The sequence below is a fragment of the Fistularia commersonii genome, chromosome 15, assembly GCF_037954325.1.
Source record: "Fistularia commersonii isolate RoL2024-O1a breed Wild chromosome 15, RoL_Fcom_v1.0, whole genome shotgun sequence".
NCBI lineage: Eukaryota > Metazoa > Chordata > Actinopteri > Syngnathiformes > Fistulariidae > Fistularia > Fistularia commersonii.
The window spans coordinates 13,910,301-13,937,789 of record NC_141298.1 but is presented as its reverse complement, the minus strand read 5'-3'; the positions used below and the strand labels follow the sequence as shown (position 1 = coordinate 13,937,789).

At 41.4% G+C, this 27,489-nt stretch overlaps 2 protein-coding genes across 6 annotated transcripts in view; one reads left to right on the top strand and one right to left on the bottom strand.

Moving 5' to 3' along the window:
- The window catches only part of LOC147226633 (uncharacterized), a 47,377-nt gene extending 35,848 nt beyond the window's left edge, over nucleotides 1-11,529 (top strand). Inside the window, exon 15 of the mRNA XM_086160399.1 lies at nucleotides 990-11,529. Coding sequence (XP_086016525.1) covers nucleotides 990-9,530 — 8,541 coding nt within the window. The 3' untranslated portion in view covers nucleotides 9,531-11,529. The remainder of the gene's footprint in view (nucleotides 1-989) is intronic.
- A 1,504-nt stretch (nucleotides 11,530-13,033) lies between these two features.
- LOC147226632 (CLOCK-interacting pacemaker-like) lies at nucleotides 13,034-26,221 on the bottom strand. 5 transcript variants are annotated; one of them, XM_086160267.1, is made up of 6 exons: nucleotides 25,978-26,221; nucleotides 25,740-25,842; nucleotides 24,560-24,668; nucleotides 19,092-19,297; nucleotides 17,231-17,406; nucleotides 13,034-16,356 (listed from the first exon to the last, which is right to left on the bottom strand). In XM_086160267.1, the coding sequence occupies exons 4-6, from the start codon at nucleotides 19,288-19,290 to the stop codon at nucleotides 15,166-15,168; spliced, it is 1,566 nt and encodes a 521-aa protein (XP_086016393.1). In that variant the 5' UTR covers nucleotides 19,291-19,297; nucleotides 24,560-24,668; nucleotides 25,740-25,842; nucleotides 25,978-26,221; the 3' UTR covers nucleotides 13,034-15,165. The 5 variants fall into 5 exon arrangements, with proteins under 5 accessions (XP_086016393.1, XP_086016392.1, XP_086016394.1 ...); XM_086160266.1 differs by having other exon boundaries at nucleotides 25,740-26,221; XM_086160268.1 differs by lacking the exon at nucleotides 25,740-25,842.
- Nucleotides 26,222-27,489: the final 1,268 nt, after the last annotated feature.

The window sequence follows — 27,489 nt, the reverse complement described above, 5'->3', positions numbered from 1 at the left end:
AAGCCAATCTCAATGACTTGCTCTCGGGTATGGCCAAGGAGGTTCAAACCTTGGAGAAGAAAAAGGCAGATTTTTTGTCACAGCAAAAAGCATTAAAAGCAGACCTGTTAAGACAGAAAGAGGATCTAGATAGAGACAAAGTGATGGTAAATAAAGAGCGCATGCAATTGAGGACAACAAAGGAAGACATCAAGACACAACACGATGAACTCAACAGGGACAAGAAACGTCTCGAAGATGAGAAACGAAGGTTGGAAGTGACCAACTCTGAGCTGAAGGAAAAGAAAGAGCAAATCGACAGTCTGTTTGATGACATACAAAATGAGAAGACCAACGTCAAACTTCTGACTGGTAGGCTTCAGACTCAAATGAATGACATGGAGAAAATCATGTCGGTACTCTCCTTGAAACAACAAGAACTCGAGTGCAAGGATGATGAAGTTGCAAGAAAAACCGAAGAACTTCAAGGGGCTATGGACGGTCTGCAAGCAGAAAGAGAGGAACTGGAGCTTTTCAGGAACAATCTTGATGATAGGAAAGCACAGCTTGACAATGCCCTGAATGGAATCACTGCAGAGAAGGATACCCTAACTATGATGAAAGAGGTCGTTCAAAAAGAGAGACAAATGCTTGACCAAGACAAGGGAGAGACAATCAAACTGGCGTCGCAGCTTCAAATCAGAGAAGATCAGCTGGTGAGCAAATTACTATCCCTGGACACTCTGAAATCTAAATTCAGACAACTCAATGACAAGATGCAGGAAGATATTCACAACAAAATGGTCAAACTGCAAGGAACCAATGAAGGTGTGCACCAATCATGTCGTGAACTAAATCTGAAATGTGTTGCCCTAGATCAGTTGACAGAGCAGGTCTCACATAACATCGAACTCCTTGAAAGGGAAAAAGCCAATCTCAATGACTTGCTCTCGGGTATGGCCAAGGAGGTTCAAACCTTGGAGAAGAAAAAGGCAGACTTTTCTTCACAGCAAAAAGCATTAAAAGCAGACCTGTTAAGACAGAAAGAGGATTTAGATAGAGACAAAGTGATGGTAAATAAAGAGCGCATGCAATTGAGGACAACAAAGGAAGACATCAAGACACAACACGATGACCTCAACAGGGACAAGAAACGTCTCGAAGATGAGAAACGAAGGTTGGAAGTGACCAACTCTGAGCTGAAGGAAAAGAAAGAGCAAATCGACAGTCTGTTTGATGACATACAAAATGAGAAGACCAACGTCAAACTTCTGACTGGTAGGCTTCAGACTCAAATGAATGACATGGAGAAAATCATGTCGGTACTCTCCTTGAAACAACAAGAACTCGAGTGCAAGGATGATGAAGTTGCAAGAAAAACCGAAGAACTTCAAGGGGCTTTGGACGGTCTGCAAGCAGAAAGAGAGGAACTGGAGCTTTTCAGGAACAATCTTGATGATAGGAAAGCACAGCTTGACAATGCCCTGAATGGAATCACTGCAGAGAGGGATACCCTAACTATGATGAAAGAGGTCGTTCAAAAAGAGAGACAAATGCTTGACCAAGACAAGGGAGAGACAATCAAACTGGCGTCGCAGCTTCAAATCAGAGAAGATCAGCTGGTGAGCAAATTACTATCCCTGGACACTCTGAAATCTAAATTCAGACAACTCAATGACAAGATGCAGGAAGATATTCACAACAAAATGGTCAAACTGCAAGGAACCAATGAAGGTGTGCACCAATCATGCCGTGAACTAAATCTGAAATGTGTTGCCCTAGATCAGTTGACAGAGCAGGTCTCACATAACATCAAACTCTTTGAAAGCGAAAAAGAGAGTCTCAGAGATTTGCTCTCCGGCATGGTCAAGGAGGCACCAACCATGGAGACCAAAAAGGCAGCCTTTTTATCAGAGCAACCATCACTGAAAGAAGAGCTGTCAAAACAGAAAGAAGAACTAGACAGAGAGAAAGAGTTGGCAAATGAAGTGCACCTGCAATTGAAGACTATGCAGGAAGCCATCAAGACACAACACGATGAACTTAACAGAGACAAGAAACGTTTCGAAGATGAGAAACGAAGGTTGGAAGTGACCAACTCTGAGCTGAAGGAAAAGAAAGAGCAAATCGACAGTCTGTTTGATGACATACAAAATGAGAAGACCAACGTCAAACTTCTGACTGGTAGGCTTCAGAATCAAATGAATGACATGGAGAAAATCATGTCGGTACTCTCCTTGAAACAACAAGAACTCGAGTGCAAGGATGATGAAGTTGCAAGAAAAACCGAAGAACTTCAGGGGGCTATGGACGGTCTACAAGCAGAAAGAGAGGAACTGGAGCTTTTCAGGAACAATCTTGATGATAGGAAAGCACAGCTTGACAATGCCCTGAATGGAATCACTGCAGAGAAGGATACCCTAACTATGATGAAAGAGGTCGTTCAAAAAGAGAGACAAATGCTTGACCAAGACAAGGGAGAGACAATCAAACTGGCGTCGCAGCTTCAAATCAGAGAAGATCAGCTGGTGAGCAAATTACTATCCCTGGACACTCTGAAATCTAAATTCAGACAACTCAATGACAAGATGCAGGAAGATATTCACAACAAAATGGTCAAACTGCAAGGAACCAATGAAGGTGTGCACCAATCATGCCGTGAACTAAATCTGAAATGTGTTGCCCTAGATCAGTTGACAGAGCAGGTCTCACATAACATCGAACTCCTTGAAAGGGAAAAAGCCAATCTCAATGACTTGCTCTCGGGTATGGCCAAGGAGGTTCAAACCTTGGAGAAGAAAAAGGCAGACTTTTTGTCACAGCAAAAAGCATTAAAAGCAGACCTGTTAAGACAGAAAGAGGATCTAGATAGAGACAAAGTGATGGTAAATAAAGAGCGCATGCAATTGAGGACAACAAAGGAAGACATCAAGACACAACACGATGACCTCAACAGGGACAAGAAACGTCTCGAAGATGAGAAACGAAGGTTGGAAGTGACCAACTCTGAGCTGAAGGAAAAGAAAGAGCAAATCGACAGTCTGTTTGATGACATACAAAATGAGAAGACCAACGTCAAACTTCTGACTGGTAGGCTTCAGACTCAAATGAATGACATGGAGAAAATCATGTCGGTACTCTCCTTGAAACAACAAGAACTCGAGTGCAAGGATGATGAAGTTGCAAGAAAAACCGAAGAACTTCAAGGGGCTATGGACGGTCTGCAAGCAGAAAGAGAGGAACTGGAGCTTTTCAGGAACAATCTTGATGATAGGAAAGCACAGCTTGACAATGCCCTGAATGGAATCACTGCAGAGAAGGATACCCTAACTATGATGAAAGAGGTCGTTCAAAAAGAGAGACAAATGCTTGACCAAGACAAGGGAGAGACAATCAAACTGGCGTCGCAGCTTCAAATCAGAGAAGATCAGCTGGTGAGCAAATTACTATCCCTGGACACTCTGAAATCTAAATTCAGACAACTCAATGACAAGATGCAGGAAGATATTCACAACAAAATGGTCAAACTGCAAGGAACCAATGAAGGTGTGCACCAATCATGCCGTGAACTAAATCTGAAATGTGTTGCCCTAGATCAGTTGACAGAGCAGGTCTCACATAACATCAAACTCTTTGAAAGCGAAAAAGAGAGTCTCAGAGATTTGCTCTCCGGCATGGTCAAGGAGGCACCAACCATGGAGACCAAAAAGGTAGCCTTTTTATCAGAGCAACCATCACTGAAAGAAGAGCTGTCAAAACAGAAAGAAGAACTAGACAGAGAGAAAGAGTTGGCAAATGAAGTGCACCTGCAATTGAAGACTATGCAGGAAGCCATCAAGACACAACACGATGAACTTAACAGAGACAAGAAACGTTTCGAAGATGAGAAACGAAGGTTGGAAGTGACCAACTCTGAGCTGAAGGAAAAGAAAGAGCAAATCGACAGTCTGTTTGATGACATACAAAATGAGAAGACCAACGTCAAACTTCTGACTGGTAGGCTTCAGACTCAAATGAATGACATGGAGAAAATCATGTCGGTACTCTCCTTGAAACAACAAGAACTCGAGTGCAAGGATGATGAAGTTGCAAGAAAAACCGAAGAACTTCAAGGGGCTATGGACGGTCTGCAAGCAGAAAGAGAGGAACTGGAGCTTTTCAGGAACAATCTTGATGATAGGAAAGCACAGCTTGACAATGCCCTGAATGGAATCACTGCAGAGAAGGATACCCTAACTATGATGAAAGAGGTCGTTCAAAAAGAGAGACAAATGCTTGACCAAGACAAGGGAGAGACAATCAAACTGGCGTCGCAGCTTCAAATCAGAGAAGATCAGCTGGTGAGCAAATTACTATCCCTGGACACTCTGAAATCTAAATTCAGACAACTCAATGACAAGATGCAGGAAGATATTCACAACAAAATGGTCAAACTGCAAGGAACCAATGAAGGTGTGCACCAATCATGCCGTGAACTAAATCTGAAATGTGTTGCCCTAGATCAGTTGACAGAGCAGGTCTCACATAACATCGAACTCCTTGAAAGGGAAAAAGCCAATCTCAATGACTTGCTCTCGGGTATGGCCAAGGAGGTTCAAACCTTGGAGAAGAAAAAGGCAGACTTTTTGTCACAGCAAAAAGCATTAAAAGCAGACCTGTTAAGACAGAAAGAGGATCTAGATAGAGACAAAGTGATGGTAAATAAAGAGCGCATGCAATTGAGGACAACAAAGGAAGACATCAAGACACAACACGATGACCTCAACAGGGACAAGAAACGTCTCGAAGATGAGAAACGAAGGTTGGAAGTGACCAACTCTGAGCTGAAGGAAAAGAAAGAGCAAATCGACAGTCTGTTTGATGACATACAAAATGAGAAGACCAACGTCAAACTTCTGACTGGTAGGCTTCAGACTCAAATGAATGACATGGAGAAAATCATGTCGGTACTCTCCTTGAAACAACAAGAACTCGAGTGCAAGGATGATGAAGTTGCAAGAAAAACCGAAGAACTTCAAGGGGCTATGGACGGTCTGCAAGCAGAAAGAGAGGAACTGGAGCTTTTCAGGAACAATCTTGATGATAGGAAAGCACAGCTTGACAATGCCCTGAATGGAATCACTGCAGAGAAGGATACCCTAACTATGATGAAAGAGGTCGTTCAAAAAGAGAGACAAATGCTTGACCAAGACAAGGGAGAGACAATCAAACTGGCGTCGCAGCTTCAAATCAGAGAAGATCAGCTGGTGAGCAAATTACTATCCCTGGACACTCTGAAATCTAAATTCAGACAACTCAATGACAAGATGCAGGAAGATATTCACAACAAAATGGTCAAACTGCAAGGAACCAATGAAGGTGTGCACCAATCATGCCGTGAACTAAATCTGAAATGTGTTGCCCTAGATCAGTTGACAGAGCAGGTCTCACATAACATCAAACTCTTTGAAAGCGAAAAAGAGAGTCTCAGAGATTTGCTCTCCGGCATGGTCAAGGAGGCACCAACCATGGAGACCAAAAAGGCAGCCTTTTTATCAGAGCAACCATCACTGAAAGAAGAGCTGTCAAAACAGAAAGAAGAACTAGACAGAGAGAAAGAGTTGGCAAATGAAGTGCACCTGCAATTGAAGACTATGCAGGAAGCCATCAAGACACAACACGATGAACTTAACAGAGACAAGAAACGTTTCGAAGATGAGAAACGAAGGTTGGAAGTGACCAACTCTGAGCTGAAGGAAAAGAAAGAGCAAATCGACAGTCTGTTTGATGACATACAAAATGAGAAGACCAACGTCAAACTTCTGACTGGTAGGCTTCAGAATCAAATGAATGACATGGAGAAAATCATGTCGGTACTCTCCTTGAAACAACAAGAACTCGAGTGCAAGGATGATGAAGTTGCAAGAAAAACCGAAGAACTTCAGGGGGCTATGGACGGTCTACAAGCAGAAAGAGAGGAACTGGAGCTTTTCAGGAACAATCTTGATGATAGGAAAGCACAGCTTGACAATGCCCTGAATGGAATCACTGCAGAGAAGGATACCCTAACTATGATGAAAGAGGTCGTTCAAAAAGAGAGACAAATGCTTGACCAAGACAAGGGAGAGACAATCAAACTGGCGTCGCAGCTTCAAATCAAAGAAGATCAGCTGGTGAGCAAATTACTATCCCTGGACACTCTGAAATCTAAATTCAGACAACTCAATGACAAGATGCAGGAAGATATTCACAACAAAATGGTCAAACTGCAAGGAACCAATGAAGGTGTGCACCAATCATGCCGTGAACTAAATCTGAAATGTGTTGCCCTAGATCAGTTGACAGAGCAGGTCTCACATAACATCGAACTCCTTGAAAGGGAAAAAGTCAATCTCAATGACTTGCTCTCGGGTATGGCCAAGGAGGTTCAAACCTTGGAGAAGAAAAAGGCAGACTTTTTGTCACAGCAAAAAGCATTAAAAGCAGACCTGTTAAGACAGAAAGAGGATCTAGATAGAGACAAAGTGATGGTAAATAAAGAGCGCATGCAATTGAGGACAACAAAGGAAGACATCAAGACACAACACGATGACCTCAACAGGGACAAGAAACGTCTCGAAGATGAGAAACGAAGGTTGGAAGTGACCAACTCTGAGCTGAAGGAAAAGAAAGAGCAAATCGACAGTCTGTTTGATGACATACAAAATGAGAAGACCAACGTCAAACTTCTGACTGGTAGGCTTCAGACTCAAATGAATGACATGGAGAAAATCATGTCGGTACTCTCCTTGAAACAACAAGAACTCGAGTGCAAGGATGATGAAGTTGCAAGAAAAACCGAAGAACTTCAAGGGGCTATGGACGGTCTGCAAGCAGAAAGAGAGGAACTGGAGCTTTTCAGGAACAATCTTGATGATAGGAAAGCACAGCTTGACAATGCCCTGAATGGAATCACTGCAGAGAAGGATACCCTAACTATGATGAAAGAGGTCGTTCAAAAAGAGAGACAAATGCTTGACCAAGACAAGGGAGAGACAATCAAACTGGCGTCGCAGCTTCAAATCAGAGAAGATCAGCTGGTGAGCAAATTACTATCCCTGGACACTCTGAAATCTAAATTCAGACAACTCAATGACAAGATGCAGGAAGATATTCACAACAAAATGGTCAAACTGCAAGGAACCAATGAAGGTGTGCACCAATCATGCCGTGAACTAAATCTGAAATGTGTTGCCCTTGATCAGCTGACAGAGCAGGTCTCACATAACATCAAACTCTTTGAAAGCGAAAAAGAGAGTCTCAGAGATTTGCTCTCCGGCATGGTCAAGGAGGCACCAACCATGGAGACCAAAAAGGTAGCCTTTTTATCAGAGCAACCATCACTGAAAGAAGAGCTGTCAAAACAGAAAGAAGAACTAGACAGAGAGAAAGAGTTGGCAAATGAAGTGCACCTGCAATTGAAGACTATGCAGGAAGCCATCAAGACACAACACGATGAACTCAACAGTGACAAGAAACGTTTCGAAGATGAGAAACAAAGGTTGGAAGTGACCAACTCTGAGCTGAAGGAAAAGAAAGAGCAAATCGACAGTCTGTTTGATGACATACAAAATGAGAAGACCAACGTCAAACTCCTGATTGGTAGGCTTCAGACTCAAATGAATGACATTGAGAAAATCATCACAGGTGTGAAAGAAAAATCAGTAGTAAGCAAAGAGGACGGTTCCTCAAAACATGCTAAAGAACTTCTATCTAAGATCAATAGTTTATTTGAGGAAAAGGAAAAACTTGAATATTTTAGTCTTGAACTCGAACAAAAGAAAGAGGAGGTTAACGCTGCTATGGAAAGTATCAATGCTGAGAAAGAAAACCTTTTTTCATTGAAAAATATTATTTGTGCGGAAGGACAAAATCTTGAGAACCAGAAGAAAAAGATGGAAGACTTCCATTCTCTGGGCAAAATGAAAGATCATGAGGTCTTGACTCATACAATATCCACTGACACTATTAAAACAAAACTCAAACAGCTTTTTAACAGGATACAGGAGGAAAACAAAGAAAATATATCCAAACTAGAAAAAATGTATGAAGAGGTTCACAGGTTATGGACTGGGTTGAAACAAAATCTTGGGAGTCTTGATCAGAAAACTGAGCAAATATCAGTGCATATTGACCAGATCCGGAGAGAAAAAGACAGTCTGACAGTTTTGTCGTCACGTTCAGTGAGAGGGGGACAAAATATACAGATTAAAAGGACAGAGGTCCTTTTGGCGCAAGAGGATTACGACCAATTGAAGGCTTCACAGAAACACGATAGAGAAGATGTTGATATATTGAGCAAAAGTAGCATAACACAGACTAGGGAATTGGAGAACATGTTCGATACTGAGAAAGAAGACAATTTCGAAGAACAATTCGAGTCAAGCCGTCAACCTGTAAGTGAAAGAATCAAATGGAAAGAATTCGGGGCTCGACCAGACCAGCTGCCAACTGTGATGAAATCAATGATGGCTCGACTTGAAGAGCTCAGTAAAAGAGTATATGAAGACTTTCAGAAGAATTTAAGAAAATCTGAGACTAAAATTGCAGAAATTATACAGTTCAATAAAATATTGGAACAAAAGTGTTTTGAGTTTGAGAAAAATACCCAAATGATCATTGCTTATTGCAACGTGATGCAAAGGGAGAAGAAACCTGTTGCATCTTTAACGTCTGACAAAGCCATACAAACTGAAAATGTATCAACAGAACCACTGCCAGGACCTAGAGTGATGCCAAAAGTGATGATTGAACAAAAAACATATGAGAAAGTCGGTCCTTCTGCAGACATCACAGTTCTGCCGGGAGAATCTGAATGTTGGGCAAAGTCTGAGGAAGACGAGTGCGATCTCGCAAGAAGACCTGAAAGCGTCATAAGAAAAGAACAAGACCTTTGCCTGGCACCCCCTCTGGGAACAGGCTCGGAAAATGAAAAGATCGTCGGCCCGTCTAATTCGATATATAATCAAGAGGAGAAGATCGACAACAAAATTTTGGATAAAGATTTCTTGAAAAAGATCTGGAGGGATACAAAAACAGAGAGGAAAGAGATCGATAAGATGAAGCTCAGGGGCAAAGAAATGAGACACAACCTGGAGAGGAGACTAAAGGAAATCAATCATTTTGTCAAGAGAACTTGGATACAAAGAGAGAGAGAACCAGTGGAGACGACACCAGGACAAGGACTCACGATTCCTTGTGACGATGAGCGGGAGAGGAACCGCATATCGGTGGATGAAAAATACGAAGAGCTGCAACAACTCAAGTCGCAGATGCTGGGAGAGATTGAGAAGCTTCGCGTCAAACGTCTTTCCAGGACGTTCAAAAGTAACGACAAAGCAAATCAAACATTCCAAGCAAATGTAACGGAGGACAAAGGCTGCAACACCGTGCATCAAGAGCACGTGAAGGGAGAAGAAACCCAAGAGGCGACACGATCGTCCAGCGGACTGTCCGAGCTATTCTATTACTGCTGTCGCTGCTACTGCTCTTCCTGTTCCTGCTTTAGGCGACGGAGACCAGAGGAAAAATAAGCCTCATAATGATTCTGCTGATTCATGTAAAGGTTCCCTGAAAGCACAGGATCCTAATTAACTCCACTAGAAACCACAAACATTGTTCCAAGTTTCCTAGAATATCAGCAGGGCAGTGTACAAGACACACCTTCACATTTGTTTGTCAAATAGCAGAGTGTGTGTTAGCAGACAGGTGTATATTACCCATTTTAAGCCATGTTATATTCATGGCTGAGTTTTCTTCATTTTCAGAAACATTTTCCATTTACCCACTATGGCATTGATCCTTTGTTGGCAAATTATCCAAAGCAAACTTTTAAGTGTGTGACCTTCTGTTTCAGGGTTTCTGCGTGTATCAGTTAATCTAATTTAATACTTTTTAATGCATGTATGATTATTAGTGTGTATTTCTTGGTTTGTTGCCTTTTTGATCCAACTCTTTCTCAAAGCTTTTCAGTTCAAGGCATTCGTCCTTGTATCTTCATAGAGTACTTGACATGGTGATCATTGGAGCAATGAGTGCACTGCCTACAATATTTTCAGCAAGTTCGCACAGCCTTTTTCTTTCTCAGTGCTTCCAGCTCGTTCGCCAGTGCTTTTCTTTTTTAGCCTCTCTTCATGGAGGTACATCCTGTAATTTGTCCTGGCTGAGGCTACAGTAGTCAGTGGGTCTTTGGTAAAAGCACATTGTGACCAGGTCGGAGCTTGTGGAGATGTTCCCAAACTAGTCCCTGGGCCTCAACTGTTTGTTCAGTCATGTTGCAAGTCTCCACTTCCCTGAGGAAGTTTGTCCTTTTCAAATGTAAAAGATTTTATCAAAGCAATATCACAGACGGGGGACATTGCCTGAAAAAGCTTAGAGACACCTAGGTTTGTGGGATATGAGTGGTGCTGCGCAGCACTGTTCAGACACCAGAGCACTTCCCCGCAGGTCGCCGGTCCTTAAAGCCGGCGGCGGTCGGAGCAGCAGCAGCAGATGTGTCGGCGAGGGGAGCAGTTGCTTTGCTGGTCCCTGCAAACAAATCTGCCACAGTCAACTGTCGCCTGCCTTTCGCCGATTTATGACCATTTGATCGCATCTGCGATTTAAACCCGATGATGCCCAGTGTGCAAAGTTTAAGTTTTTTCTTTTGCATATACTACAAAATGCTTCTTCTTTCGCCGGCGGGCTTTAACTAGCTTCAGTCCTTCATCCACTTAAGTTGAAAATAACACGACTCTCCGCTCAGTCGCCACCCTCAGAGTCTGGCATCGTAACTTTGTCCTTTTGCAGTCGGAAACGCGGACATAAGCAATCGCCAATTAAAGGGTTGCGCCCTGTCAATTATCGATCATCACACAATTCCGATTGAAATTATTAAAATGTTCATTTAAACTCATCAAAATAAATTCTGAATAACAATGCCTTTTCCCATCAAGTGTGTTGAAAATTTTAATGCCTCTAGACATTTCATTTGATGATTTTTAATGCTATTTAAGGCCTTGATTTTAGAAAAATGTATTTAATGACTTTTAATGCTTTTTTAATGAGCCGCATAACTCTGTATTTAAATCTATGATAATGAATATGATGCATTGAACTTCTAAATGAGTAGGTAGCAATCTTGACCCATTACATTTTTATTCATTTTCATTAAAAGAAACTGCAATTGATGATGAAAACGCAAGTCCTCGTGGCAATAAATTTATTAAATCCTGCTTGCTTAATGCCAAAGATCATAAAAAGGAAAATGTAATTCAAAGAGGCAGAATTTAGGATAAAATGATATAATGAAGGAAATCAGTGCAATGCATAACTATTACAGAAATATACAAATATTTTCAGGTATGTGGTGCAACTTTTTCCTTTGATACACTGCCGCTATCTGACAAATTGTTACTTTATTACGATAAATTGTGTATTTAATGTGTGTGTGTGTGTTAAAAGGCGCAAAGCCATGAAATTGTTGATTGTGCTTCTTTTTATCATTTTCTGATTCTAAAATGACTTATTTACAAAATAAACTGAATAAATACATCATTTTGACTTTTCTCATTTGTGGAAGGTACCGTTCTTTAAATGTCCTTATTTGACATCAAACCAATCCTGAAATGGATTTGATTGGGAACACGTTTTAGTCGGCATATACTGACAGCTGAAATAAACATTGGGGTGGCACTTTCACCTGTTTGCTGGGCTGATAAGGTATATTTATCTTCATTTCCTTTTTCCTGTGTTTCCTTAGTAAATAGAACAGAGGCATTTCCAGGTGACACATGCTGAAACTATTGTTGAAAGAGCTTTCTGGTTGCTGTGAACTTCGCTGGCGTGAGAAAAACAATGTTCCCTTTGAAATTAACCACAATCGAAGTAAAAAGAATCAGTAAATACAACGCATACTTTAAACTCTTCAAAAGTGCAAATACTATTACTAAACAAATAACCGAACTCTCGATGGGAGGTAACTGATAAGGGTAGAGAATATTTGTTTTTTGTTTTTTCTTATGTGTTCTTGTTGCACGCACATCAGTGTTCAACAGCCTTTAACTCATCCGTCAAGAAGAACACTTTGCTGAGTCACCGTGCAGGTCAGACAGCAGGAAAAACACATTTTTTTGAGAACACCAGGATAAAGGATTTTAAACTGTTTGATGCCCACTCGTCAGCATGCTGTGCTTGCTTACATATATTTTATGTGATTTAAATTATACTCGCTTATTACAACACATAATGCAATATCAGAGATTTAAAGTCCAGATGTAGAGGAATAAGTGGATAAAATTATTTCTAGAAAGCCTGGCTTGTGCTTATTTTACAAGTATAGGCTACAAAAATATATAGTTTAGCGACATAACATTTCAACTGTATCATCTACTTGTTTTTTTTTTTTTTTGCTTTTATTCTCTAGTTCCACAAGTCACATTGTACTTCAATGTGCACCAACAGCGTTCGAAAGAGTTACAAGCCGTGCTTTGCATGATTCAGGCAAATATATGTTCACTGATAATGTATTTGGTGTCCTTAAAAAGTGCCCATAAACACGGATCTGCACTGCCATCTAGCGGCAGACATGTTAACAGCTAATGGCTAAAGTTGCATGAGTTACCTGGTGATTTGTATTTACTTGACTTTATCATCATTTTATTTATTTTATTCTACATCCATTGAGTGGGAAATTTTATTTTATCAGTTTATTTTGCCAATTTGGAGCTGGTTTCCATTTATTTATTTGATTACATTATCCTTTCTCCATCACTTTGTTTTAGTTATTTTAGATGCAAAAGGTACATTTCTTCCTGTATTTCATATATTTCTTTCGAAATCTGTCAGTTGATTCCATCAATTACATTTTGTTTCCGAGAATTTGTAGGAGCTCCATTGACTCTGACATGAGCCTGTTTTTAATTCAGAAACAAGAGGTAATTCTGGATAGCTTTTTTTTCTTTAAAAATCTGTAAACCTTTCCACCTAAAACACGCCGTGTGGGTTTGCACTCAGTTTATTAAACAGAAAAAGAAAAAAAAATCAGGGCTGACGGCACTTTAAAACCAGTGAAATTATTTAATGAAATCATCCAAAGTCCACACACACACACACACACACACACAGGCACAACACACAAACACATTCTTCAAACAGTCAGAAGATGATGTTGTGGAAAAATATTTAATTGAAGTAATTACCGGTAATGCACTGCTCGACAAGCCAATAGAACAAACATAACCTGTAGAAATGTCCTTTTTCTATCCTGTGTGTAAGTTTGAAATTTGCAGAACGGAACCTTGCATTCAAGTCCTGTCAGGCAAGAAGATATCCATCCACAGCTGAGGAAAGTAATAATGAGGTACAGATGAAACTCCATGCTGGCCTGCAGTAAACAGGTTTCGGTGAGTTAAAACCGTGTGATCTTCTACAAACTGCTCCGTATGGTTTTTTTTTTCTGCCTTCACAACTGACTTTGGTTTGTACTTAACAGAAACATCGGGTTTTTTTGTATGGATGATCTCCTGTATGAGCACGACTGCGCGTTTCTTGCGGCCGATCATGGAAATACAAAACGGCGTTGTAAATGATGACGATGAGGATCAGCGAAAACGATGATTTATGCTGATTTGACAGCCTCAACTGGGATTAGCACCAGCACACCCACGTCCCTGTGTGCACGACAACTGGTATAGATCATGAATGAATGTATGTATGAATGATTGATCTTAGGTGATTAATATGCACTTTCCTTTCTGGACTGGCCACAAGTAATATCTTCCACGCCATCAAAAGGAGTTATTTACATCAGTCCTAAGTTAATCATCTAAATGACATTACTACTACATTTATACTGATATAACAACGTGTGTGTAAAATGAAAATTTATGTAACAGATACACACATTTTCAACATTTCTTACATTAATTAAAGGGCATTAATCTGTTGAATGAGCAGTTTTGCGGCCATATTGCTAACCTGGATAATGCTGGATTAGTTGCACGCTGACGTTGAACCAGTCTGTACAGTAACAGTAAGAACTGTGGCTTTTTATTGTTGTTATGTGGTTTGGAGTCTCAGGAAAGGGAGAGTGTCATCCCGACACACGACCATCAGCTATTCCACTGGTGGAATTTTAATAAAACTGCCTTGAGAAAATATAGGAAAAATGGCCATTTGACTGCAGAACTGTGTTTGAAATAGTTCTGTTCTGTTCTGTTGTTCTGTTCTGTTCTGTTCCTTTCATCTGGAAATTTTTGTTTACAGTAAGACCTTTATTTACTATGTTGTACTAGAAAAATAATAGTAAAAAAATAAAATATGTATTTATATAACCAATTTTATTTTTTGTTTGTTTTGTTTAAAAGTATTTATTTATCTTTTTATCTTAGTTATTGCATTTCTTCCCGAATGAAAATATTTTGGTTTAATTTAGCATTTCGTTTTTGTTATTAGCAATTCTTTATCCCTGCCATGGAATTCACTTATTCTAAGAACATTTAAAAAAAAAAATTGGCAAGAAATTACATTAAAAGCACCAATAAGTCAAAAAAAGAGAAGAAAATTATGCTAAAAATATTGAAACTATAATATGAGAGAATCAGGCAGAGAACGCATCATTGCAGATTATATTTCTAACTGTGAGATCACTGAAATTTCTCTCCGAAATTATTGTCAAAAGGGAATCAAATAATTCTCTCTTTTGGCCGAGGTCTCCAGAGGATGTCAAAGACCATGTTGTATTCATTTTACTCTGCACAGTATAACCTTGTAACATGACATATCAGTATATTTTGAACAAAGGTAACTTAACCCTTCCTGGGTTGAACTCACACTGACTCCGGATGACATGCTGGATCTGATAAACCATCCATTGAGAGTTTCTCTCCAATCTTAGAGGAAACACAAAAGCAACGGCTTGTTAACATTATATTGCTGAGGATCTCCACGACAGACCTGAGTGGTAGAAAACATTACAGTACGTGACGTGTGTATCATTGTGTAAACAGCTTGTGAGTTGTGTGTGTGTGTGTGCGTGCTTCTTGTTGTCTGAAGGACAGGTGTGTCCAGAAAAGGCAAAGATATTATAGAGAACGGACATATGGATTTACGAATAGGAAAATATACCACTGATATCATTTCAACCGCACTCTGTAATTTCTGTAACTTTCAGTTTACACGTCCACGGAGCTAGAGCAGGTCGTGGGTGGAGCTCTCTGGCAACATGGTGATATCACACACGTCTCTGTTAGTGACCCTCTGTCTGCCGCCAGGCTCCGGCGCAGACCCCGAGAGAGAGTCCCCGTACCTCCCGTCCTCCGGCTCCGGCGAGGGGGCAAACAGCGGAGACGGGGGAGATGTTCCATCGTCTACGCTGTACGAAGACACCAGTTTTTGCGGTTGGTTGTTGCTGTGTGTTTTTCTGATGTCTTTCTTCTGGGCCTCCTCACTTTGGATCCTGCTTTGCTGGTCGCTGCCGCTGCCGCCGCCGCTGGCCGACCCCCGCTGCGGGTGCAGATCGAGCTTCGGGTAAGAGCCCGACTCGCTCATGACCTGGAGGAGTTTGTTGAGGCCGTCGGCGGCTTTGTGGCCGCCGCTGTGGCCCGCCTGGGCAACCTGGCACAGGAGGTGGGTGTGCTGCCGGAGCTGGGCGATCTCTCGCTCGGTGGCGGCGTTCTGCTTGAGCAGCTCCTTGGTGCGGAGCGTGATGGCCAGCAGGCCGGACTGGTTCAGGATCTCTGCTGTGTTCAGGAAACGGCGCTGGCGGCTCGACGAGCAGTCCGGGACAGAGTGGTAGGGGCTGTGGGCCGTGGAGGAGGAGGGAGAGGACGAGGAGGAGGAAGGGGTGTCGGATGAGGAAGGCGGTGACGGTGTCTGAGAGCTGGAGATGGATGGGGAACCCACGCTGTCGGATCCCGAGCTCTGCTGATGGGGCTTGGGGAGGCTGGAGGAGCTGAATGAATTGCCTTTGGACTGCAAGTTGATTCTGGCTTCTTTCTGGCTGCTCGTGGACACGGCCTCCCTCTTCTCCTCCTCCGTGCACACTCTCTTACTCTGGCTTTGGCCTTCGCTGCCGTTCTCCTTCGCCCCGTTTACCCATGGGGCCCCCGCGCCCTCCAGGCTTTCCTTCCTCGGATGAGGGGCGATGCGGGGGTAGGAGTTGAGGATAGGCAGGTAGGAACTCTTCGTTCGGCTCTGGCCGCCTCCTTTCTTGACTTGTGGTGTCGACGGACCGGATGATGAGGTCGGGGTGGATGAAGACGGGGCGGCCATCCCCGGCTGTTGTATCAGCAGGAGCGGAGGGGTTGCTTTGGCGCCGGTATGGCCGTACCAACCTCCAGCCCATGCCATGGGGCCATGCAGAAGCTGCTCTGGTCCAGACTGCTCCGTCGGGAGGTTGCGAGTGGGTTTTAGCAGCAACGAGGGGCCGGAAGAAAGGGAAGAGCAGAGGACAGGAAGCAGGTTAAAGTCACAAAAGGATGGGCAGTAGGAAACAAACTGACAACTAAGGCTAGGAATCGCTTTCATTAATCAGGAGGGATATTAGCATGTGTGATGCTGACGGTTGGATGAGTTCATGAATGATGTAGCTGTGTCCAAAATGTGACGATGTTAGCAACTAAAATCTCCCACAAGGGTAAATGGGTAGGAACTGTTTAGTTTTCTTTCACATTATCAAAGAACTTATACCATTGAACTTATATTATTTGGGAATTCAAACATGAATTGTGCTGATCACACCTGACGAACGGGAGCCATAAAGAAACACAAAATTCCTGAACAGATAAAACGTAACTTAGCAGGTAATGATGGTTATTCACCTTTAATGATTATATGTCTATGATATGATGTATTACTGAAGGCAAAATGAATGTGGTTATACTTGGGCTGTAACTTGCACCGACAAAAAACATGTAAATGACTTAGAGACTGAATAAGAGCCTTTTATATCAGAAATATTAATTCATTAAACTCACATTGAAGTCATGCTTGTTTTTGTTTGTTGCTTAAAATTGATTAATTCAAATTCTATTAGAAGTTAAAGCAGCTGACTTTGCAGCTTATTCCTGAAGTAGGAGTAGCACACTTATTTAGATTAGTGCAGACTTTAAAATGCACATGTGAACGTTGTGTAATAATGTAATAAAGCATCTTTTATTCAACCTCTCAATGGGGAAAGTAACATGTTTATTTTCTTCACTTGAATCAGTTTTTTATGTAACAGAATGGAATATGTGGAACCCTAGTAGCTCACCGGCTTAACCATCAAGTTTTTGATGACATAGATGTGTGTGAGCTCCTCATAGGGGGGCATTCGGTGGCTGCCGCTGCTCAAGGCGTTGCTGATTTTCAAGCTTTTGCCGCTCTCCCTGTGACGTCCGCTCACACTGCTCCGCCGATCATCCACGTCAGTGTGCACGGAGTCGGAGCCTGAGACGTGAGACAGGGAAGAGGAAGAGACGTAGGGGACGAGCGAGAAGTTCCCCAATTTGGCAAGTTAAGAGCATTATATCATTCATTAATCCATTCATCCATCCATCCATACACCCATAGTTGTTGCTGCTGTAAGTAGCTGTTGTCACCTGCTAGTAACATTCAATAATTTTTTTATTTTTTTCATATTTTCTGATATTTTTGTATGCTTCAGTTTTAAAATTTGATATTTATCTAATACCTATGATGTTCAACTATCTATCTTATTTTATTTTTACAAATGTTTTATCTAGACATTATCTAATCAAATAAGCATATTTGCATATAGTTCAAGAGTAGATAGTGGCAACCCCTGAGGAGAACTGGTGAAAGATAAATAAGAATGTGGATGAACAGTGGATGAAGTCAGAATTCACATCTTGTGCTGTGTGGGTGACTTGGAGTCAATGTTTGTAAAACAGTGGTAAAAGTATGAATGCTCACTTGATAATCTTCTTCTTCCTCAGGGGGTCACCAAACCCTATCATCTGCCTCCATCTCACCCTGCACTCTGTATTCTCTTCTCACACACCAACTCATTTTCCCTCCATCTAAAAATCTCCTCTCAGGTCTTCCTGTGAACATGCTCAAACCATCTCAGCGACTTAATCTCCAGAACATCTAACATGTGCTGTCCCTCTGACGGACTCATTCCTGAGCCTATCCAACCTCAGCATCTTCTTCTCTGCTGCCTCCACCCCCTGTCGTTTCTTCAGTGTCTCTACATCTGTCAACAGTGCTGTTTTCACCGCCGTCTTTTCCACCTTTCCTTTCATTCTGGGTGATATTCTTTCATCACAACTAACACTTTTCTCTGCATGTTTCTTCACCTCTTCTCCACACTCTCCATGGCACTGGACCGTTGACCACAGGTACTCAAAATCCTCCACCTTCTTTATCTCCACTCCCTGCAGCCTCACCGTTCCACTCGAGTCCCTCTCTTTCACAAACAAATTCTGTCTTGCTGCTGCTATCCTTCGTTCCTCTCCTTTTCAGCTCATCCCTCCGCCTGCTCCCTGCTCTCACTACAGATCACAGTGCCCTCTGCAAACATCTGTAAATACATTCAGAATGCAGACTGAAACTTTGTTTGTGAGCATTATTTTACATGTTATTGTGAGACAAACGTCATGTTAAAATATATAATTCTGGAGTTTTTTTTGTTTGGTTTTCTTTTTTTTTTTTTGTTTTATATGCCTGGCCTGATGTTACATTTTTTTTTTCACTTTTTTCAGTCTGAATAGCAACATCCCACTCCAAGCTCATGGGTAAATAAAGTTGTATTTGTACATCTACGACAGCAACAGTTAAATTGAAGCTGGCAAATTTACGCTTTTGGTTTAGTTGTTTGACTCCCAAACATGCTTAACAAGTCTAGGCACAGTACTTACGGTAACAGCCTATCAATACTGGCAAATGGACTATAACTCATATTTCATATTAAGGGGAACCATTGGAAGAAAAACATTATCAGATCATTTGTAACTGCTTCTGTTAGATTGCAGATAGCTGATTTTTTTTTTCCTCAAAACTAGGAAAGAAAGTCCTTCATTATTGTCCAGCACATTTTGGAAAAACCACAAGTCTTCACATTGTCTGAAGTTGAGAGCTGAATGAGAACTCCGCATCGGCCTTTTGCTCACCTGAGAACCCCGAGTCCTTTTCAGAGTCCTTCTCCGAGTCACAGCGCACCATGCGTTTGCCCATGTCCCCCAATCCAGGCGTCTCTCTCTGGGCTCCGGCCTGTGAGGCTCGCAGGGTGGCGCTGTTACTTTTATCCTTGGCATTCTTCGAGGCGCTCCGGGGACCCCGCTCCCCAAAATACCCTTGTTCTTTTGGCATTCCAGACCTTAAAACATAGAAGGTGTGATGCTGATTTTCTTTTTCTTTTTCAATAATAGTTTCACCTTTTCCCAAAATGCTTCAGTCAAAATTCCTACCATTACCCAATAACTGCGATACAATCACATTATTTACCTTGACACTATTAACACATGGAACTGTTACAATCTTTTATGCAGGGAAAATGAACATTACATTGTGGTATATTGGTATATTGTTAAATTTGGCTTAGATTACATAAATCTGTAGTTTGCTCACTAAGAACTCATTGAATGCTACTAAGGGGATGAAAATAATGAGGCAACTAGGTCATGCTATAATGACCGGTGGATGCATATTTAAGTGTTTTTATCAGGCGATACGCAGCTTTAGTTTCAAAGTTTCAGAAATGTTTGCATTTTATTGCCTGTTGCAGTCAATATTATTGACAGGCCCAGAAGAAGAAATAGATGGACAGTTATCTTGGGAATCAAGTTACTAATCATCCGTCTGATGGGACCAGTGTGATAGTGGAAATTCATTATCTATATAGCTTACCCTGCAATCAGGGTCACAGGGGGGCTGGAACCTATCCCAGCTGGGTGTTCCTGGACCAGTTGCCAGTCGATCACAGAGCCATGTACAGAGACAAACTCTTTACTCATTTAACCATTTTAGTGTCTCCAAGAAACCTGCAATTTTTGGGATTGTGGAAGGAAAACCATAGAACCAAGAGGAAACCCACACAGGGGTGAACGCAGAGATTCGGAATCAAACCAGGAACCTCGATGTGATTGTGCAGAAGCGCCAATCATGGCACCACCGTCGCAACCCTGAATGCATACATTTCCGTCTTTACCTTCATGGATATTAACAACGCCAATATTTTACAACAGATATTTTGTATTTGTAGGAAAACAAAAAAAAAAAAAAACCACTGTGGCAACCCTGATCGCGTACAATTCTGTCTTGCCTGCATGGATATTAATAACACCAATATTTTCAACAATATTTCATATTAAAAAAAAGACATCTTTTCCTCACTTATCATGTGAATTGCAAACAAACCCCTACAGCCCTCCAGGCCTGCGTAATAATTTAAAGTTACACATGCTGTATCTACTACCGATCATATGACCGCAGAGCCGTGATGTGCGGACCCTGGCGTTCTCGCAGGGAATAGAAAAGATATATGACTGCATTGTTTTATAGTACAATGTGTTTAATGTGATGTGCTGACAACAGATTCCATTAGTTTGGCTATACTTGGCTATAGGCATCTAATTTAATACTGGGGAGGGTAGCTGAACATCCTCTGAGTCACATGGAGCACCCTGTTCTAAGACAACACATCAAAAATAGATCCTTAGACAGAAACAAGGCTTGTTTGTCCCTCCAGGACAGAAAAAGGAGAAAAAAAGGATATATGACGGGGTCTGGTTTGGATCCGGAGATACAATCGTGCAGTCATTCCAGTCAGTGCTGTAGGTAGCTGTCACATGCCCGTAATGAGGTAATAAGCCGATGACATACGAACATGCTGTAAAAATACCTGACATTCAACGTGTTTCTGTGTACTCTGAAGTTGGAAAAGAAATGTGAGTCTTTATCAGATTACTTTTGTTTTGCTATCACCCCAGGTCATGTTATACTCTTGACTGTTGATGTAATATAATTTTGTGTGAGGTCAAGAGACAGAGACTGGTAGAGGCCGGTTGAATTTTTCGAGCAAAATTAAATTTCCAGTTAATTTCTCTGATTAACTAATATGTAAAGAAATTACACCCCCGAAAAACAACAAGATACAAACTTGTTTGCAAAATCAGGTCTGAGATTTAATTTCTCAATTAGCCAATTTGTATTTGTAACTTATAAACAAACAAACAAACAAAAAATATCTGCATTAGCAACAAAGTAAAATTCTTAAGAAACCTCACCGAAATGTTCTCCATCAAGCAAAAATAACCAGGAGTTTATATGAAAATCAGAGGGGGACAGTTTAGTTACAGACGCAAATCACTGAGGTCTTTATTTCAGCAGTCAGAAGGTGAAACCTGGCTGGTGTACGCATTTTTAATTTCATAGAATTGGAAGTATTATCAACAAGAATAATATCAATTGAACAGATCTGAGCGGACAGAGAGAAGCGTAACTAAACCAGGGTGATGTAATCATGCATGGTGTCTTTACAGCACTAGTGAATTTGAATAGGGAACAAGTAGGGTTTTAGTAGTGGACTCTTTTTAAACGTATAGGTGCACTTGCACAGCTTTCTTCAAAATATTTCAGTTTTGTGTCCAGCACACTTGGTCCAAGATTTCTTCAAAATGGCATCTTGATACTACTGGATTTTGTGGCTTTCGTCGTATAATAATAATCACAAAGTGTTGGTGGACATTGACCTGAAGCATTGTTTCATCTAAATGATAACATAATGTACTTCAGACTGACTGACTCTAAATAGTCTGATCCATTTGAATTATACATGTGAGAGCTTTCCTGCTCTGTTGTGTTTCCTCATTAATCAGTGTTTCTGGAAACACTTGTAAATATCCATCAACTTAAAATATCCTGTCTGATCGGAAACGGGCCCTTACGACATGGAGAAGTGATATGCAGTAATTGACATATCAGACTAAACTCCCCAACCAGCATTATCCATGTAAACTGATAAATATCATATACACCATATTACTGAACAATACATTGTTTTGTTCAAATGAAAAAAAACAGTTGCACTGGTTCTCTTTGATTCCTTGATTTCTTTCGGGAGATAAGAGGAGAATTGATAAAGGAACAAAGGAATGAAAATGAATTAATAAAAGACAATTTGTCTTGTTCTTAGTTCTGACTGACTCGCATCATTTCCTTGCCTTATCGGAGGGTAACATATTTTCGCAGATTATCCACAGAATTATAATCCACGGATTATTTTGAAGGAAATTGTCAGAAAAAGTTTGGGACGCTACAGAAAATAAAATATGGAAACAAACCAATGTCTAAAATCGCTTGGAATTGTAATATACTGATTTTCCAACAGTTGAAAGACATTTAGGATTGATGAAGCCTACAAATTGCCAAATGTTCTTTTCTTCCTGTAAACACGTGGGTGAGGCTTTGCAACAGGATGGAGTCTTTGTTGTCTCGCACATTCTCTATTGGGGAGGGGTCTGGAGCCCACCCTCCTCTTCTGCAGCCATGTCATTGTAATGTGCGCTGGATGTGGTTTCACACTATCTGGCCCGAGAGCACAGATATTAAATACCGACATCCGAGGAAATGAGAGAAATCTAAACACTGGCCAGTATTTTTACTGCAAAATGGTCTGATCTCGGAGCCGTTATGGCTCAGATATAGCGCTTTGGGAACTGGATAACTTTAGGCTTTCTGTTCAGTAGTATTTTGGAATGTAGCCATGTATTGCTGTGCATTCAAAAGTGATCCTGTGCCCTTGGGATTCTATTAGCTGTCAATGAACAAGGGGTCTTTATGCGGTGATGTCTGAGGGGACAGAGACCATCGGTGTTGAGGTGACAGGCTTTCAAGGTCCGCCCTTTAAAAGGGAAATTCATCGGCATTCCTTGAATCTTCGCACCGAATTCTGCACCGCAAGGGTTCATATACCCGAATCCTTTCCTGTCTTTCTTTTTACACAATTCAGTAGTTTTCACAAAACAATAGGGCATTTCCTTTATCCTATTTTTGCTCTCGATGAAATTCGACCAAATGTAAAAATGTCTCTTTGCTCATTGTCTAATTTAGGGTGTCAACCTGAAATATAGGATGTCCAGTGATCCCCTCCTTGAAGCATCCTTACCATGTTATGGAGTGGCAAAAGTACAGTGCCGGCAATGAGTGTAAAGCAAAACAGTTAGAGTAATTTCCAGTTGTGACATCAGATGACACAATCTGGTGTAAAAAATATATAAAAACGCATAAATGCAAAGCTGATGCAAAATGGTCCTGGATAGCAACAGACACATCACTGATCAGCTGGTGGTTGAAATGTTTAATTATTAACTGAAATTGCTTCATTATTACCGTGAATAACCTTTTCTGAGCGACAGTGTGACGAAACTAATGTTTATAGACAGCCTCTAGACCTACTGCCTGGCAGCTCCAGTTCCAGCATCCGTCTACCAATGTTTTCACTAATATTCATATATATACACATTTATATTTCCAGAGCTGAGCATTACCCCTGATTGCCATTGACTGGAGTCCATGAAATGATTTGAGTGTTACTTTGAATTTTCAGGGAAATTAAAGACAAACAGATGCTGCGAGCTGAAAACTACACTGGGGGGCCTCCAATACATCCTGCACTCCATGGCAACATACCCTAACATCGCTGTTATATATAAACTTCATACATATATTTCAAAATTGTGAGTTTATTTTCTCGAACTTATCAATCTCATTCTGTATATATGTATTGTATCATGCCATTCTGTGTATATATACACAGTATATCCATCTCACTCAGCATATTTACATATACAGTAAACGTTTTTGTTTTTACTCCTATGCTACATCTCATGACGTGTGAATTCAATTGGTTGCTATGACAAGTTAATTTCCCTCTGGGATTCGAAAAACATCTAGCCAGATTCTCGAGAGTTTACGTAAACGCCGTCCTTAAAGGTCAAATTGTGCTAAGATAACACATGATTTTTACAATGAAGTTGCTATAGCTTCAAGAGTTTAGTATTTAACACATCAAATTTCATTGTTTAGCATCAGGAAAACTGCTGGTTGAGAGGATTATTACCCAAATTTGTGACAATATATTGTGTAACATTGATAAATAAGCCCACATAACACTTGTGGCCCATTGGGGCCAAGTTCATTTTGGACCCATGCCTGCATGAATGCGTAGTGAGATGAAGAATGCTGATGTGCAGTGGGTAGTGGGTAGTGGGTAGTGGGTAGGGGGCAGAGGCGTGTGCATGTTCTCCCCCCACCCCCGTGTAAACAAGGCAGCGTGCACACGCACATGAGGGCTGCTGCACAAGGACTTGATAAGATGGTCCTTGGCAGACTGTGCAGTCCCACCCACCCCTACACACTATTATGTAATACACCACCGGCGCGGCTCGGTGGGGAAATAAACCTGCAGCGACCGCTCACTTCCAATGTTACATTCCGAAAAAAAAAAAAAAAAAAAAAAAACACATTATCAAAAGCATCATCATAATAATCATGAAAATAACAAAGACTAGTGTTATGCCAACTAGTCAAACGAAAAAAAAAAGTTTATAGAAACTAGTAATATAAGCACTTTCCTCACCTGTCAGTGTTTCACTACTGGGTAAGAGGGGACAGCTCACTTCTAGTGGCTGGGAAATAAAGCCCCGCACCTCCCGCCCGGGCGGCAGTCATCCCTCCGGACATCCACTCTGAAGAACATAAATAAGCCAGGAAACGCTCACAAACGTCAACGACAGTCATTTAGAAAAAAATTAAAAACACGTGCAAACAAAAACCCAGCCATTGTTAAAGTCGCGAACGGCGGAGCCGCTCCAGAACCGGGAAGTTCTGCGCTCAGGAACACGGCCAGTCTCGAACTAGCGATTCGAAGCGTCCATGATGGCTATTTGCGTAGCCCCGCCCTCTCATTGCATATTCACGAATCAGCGCGCCGAGCGGCTCGGAGTTGACATATTAACGGCGCCTCGGCCAATCCCGTGCCGGGACACGTGTTTAAGCAGTGACGTCAGACAGTCCACGTGAGGGAGTGCGTATGTTGCTGGTGCGGAGCGTTATAGTACCGTGGTAATTTTGACGACTACTGGCGCCGGACCCAAACAATGTGACAAGATAAGACTACGACGTCTTTATTGTTTAAGAAATGTGAATGCAAAAACTTCACCACGTTCATTAAAATCGATTAAAAACTTGCGCTAAAACTTTGACAACAAAATGAAACATTCATTGCACCATTTGAACGAATATGTCAGCTTGTAGAATACGTTCGTTTTGTGTGTGCGTGTGTGTCCAATGCTGACTCGGAGTAATAAATACATAAAATAAATACATTTATATATATTTTTTTTTTGTTTTAGTCACTTCTTTAGTTTCTGAGTTACATCCCCGCAATAACTTTAAATCATTAAAACAAATCCTTGGACAACTTACAGAAAACATAAAAATAAAAATGCCATAGATCTGTGATAGAGTTGTTTTGAAATTAGACACTTTTCGCATTATCAGTTACTCAATCGTAATGGCTGATAATTGGTTTAGATAACCGCTTATCAGATTTTCTAATAGTGCAAAGCTCTTGAATGCCTCTTTTATTATATGCACCGTCTGCAGCCTTCACTTATCATCTGTCTTCATAGGGGATATGAGACAGGGAACCTTCAGAAGCAATTGACCATAAAACGCTCTCAGTGCTTTTTAGTGTGACTGTGTGCGCGTATGTGTGTGTGTGTGTGTGTGTGTGTGTGTGTGTGTGAGGGGGTTACCTATTGTGATCAGCAAGACGTCTGTCAGAATTCTCAGTCATCCACATTCAAGACATTCAGGAAAAGCATGTTGAATGTTGCACAACTGGTGTTCTCATCCCATCTTTTAACAACATAATGCCCGATTAAACTCTTCATGCACAATATTATGTAAAAGCCTTCGATAACAATTGACAAGATTAGTTAAGAAGAAGCCTCAGAACGACCAAGGTTAAGAAAAAAAAATAGTTCCACTCACATCCTCAGCTGGGCCTCCATTTCATATTCCACAGTTGTCGTGACGATAGAGCTGGCTGGTCCACACACATGCTGCCTCAGAAGACATCGTGGGAAACGCTTATTTCGTTCACTTGAATTTGGTGATCAATTTGAAGAGGATTTCCACTGAGGAGCTGTATAAGGAATGTGAAAATCGCCTTGCTTTGGATGCCAGTCACATCTTTCAGGGACACTTGTTATTCATCACTGCTATGTGGAAGATGTGTTTTGATTGCCTGTGAATGGGGGGGGATAATAAAAAACGTCACTGTGAAGATGAATCCTCCTGCCTCTTCATCAACATCGGCTGGGCATCCTCATGATACAGAGCCCAAAATCTATTAAGCATGCAAATCTTTACTAAAGCTGTCATCTTACTTGTAGACAACGTTTTAAACACACGCATTATATATCATACATATATATATACATATATATATGATGCATATAGCAGGCGAACATGTAGGTATTCTACATCTCTATATCTCTCTCTCTCTCACTCACACACACACACACACACACGTATTATACATCTTTCTCACATTCTCACATACTAGACATATATCATACACACACATATATAGTACACATAGAACACACACACGCACAAACACACTTTATACATTAATCATACACACATCCATAAATATCACACACATACATAAATCATACGTGCACATATAGCGTATACATATAACACACACACACACAGACACACACACAGACACACTTTAAAAATGCATATTCGCATATAGTTAATCATACACACGCACTTTCTAAACTCTATGTATATCATTGCCATGTTCCAGAAGTGTGATGTAAGAAAAGCCTATACAGTTTGTCCCCAGACACCCACCCCTCCTTCCCCCCCGTCAGGACGCGTCGGAAGCCGGCGGAGGAGCCGGCGAAATGTGTGCGGCGACATGTGAGTCGGGCGGCGGGAGGCGTGGCCGTTCCCCGGCAGCACATGTTCCCTGCTGCGGGAGACACTTCAGAAGCACCGTGAGTCTCCAGCGTGAGGGAGGGAGCAGGGAGAAGAGGGGGAGGGGAGTGCGCCACCTGGTTATATAACATTACAATTTTTTTTTTTTTCCTATGACATAACTTGCTTGGTCTCATTATTCTGTCGGGTTTTGGTAGGAGTCAGGCCGTTCAGCGCCTGCAGGCCCAAGCCCACCCGGCACCACCCACTTCTGGCCTTCAACCCTCAGGTGTGAAGAAAAAACATTTATTTGACTTGCTGGTTACTAGTTTTGCAAAGCAATCCGGCTGATTGCCATGAAAACAGCTACAACAAATATTGATCTGACCGATGGGAGTCTTTGAGGAGGCGCGTGGACTGGATACCTGAACCTGCACAGTCACCTAGACCTCCACTAGACATTTGGTTATAAGTCATATTTATAAATGCCTTTTTAAGTACCTACAACTACTGACCATTAAATGCTATTCAACTCTGCACTCGCGTAATTGAGGATGTTTATTCTCACTG

Excerpts from the sequence above, each read along its gene's own strand:
- LOC147226632 (XM_086160264.1), bottom strand. The coding sequence starts at position 19,934 with ATGAGTAAAGAGTTTGTCTCTGTACATGGCTCTGTGATCGACTGGCAA. Across the intron at positions 19,298-19,827 it reads CCTGTGACCCTGATTGCAGG|GTCTGGAATGCCAAAAGAAC; the intron begins GTAAGCTATATA and ends CTATGTTTTAAG. Across the intron at positions 17,407-19,091 it reads AAAGGACTCGGGGTTCTCAG|GCTCCGACTCCGTGCACACT; the intron begins GTGAGCAAAAGG and ends CTCACGTCTCAG.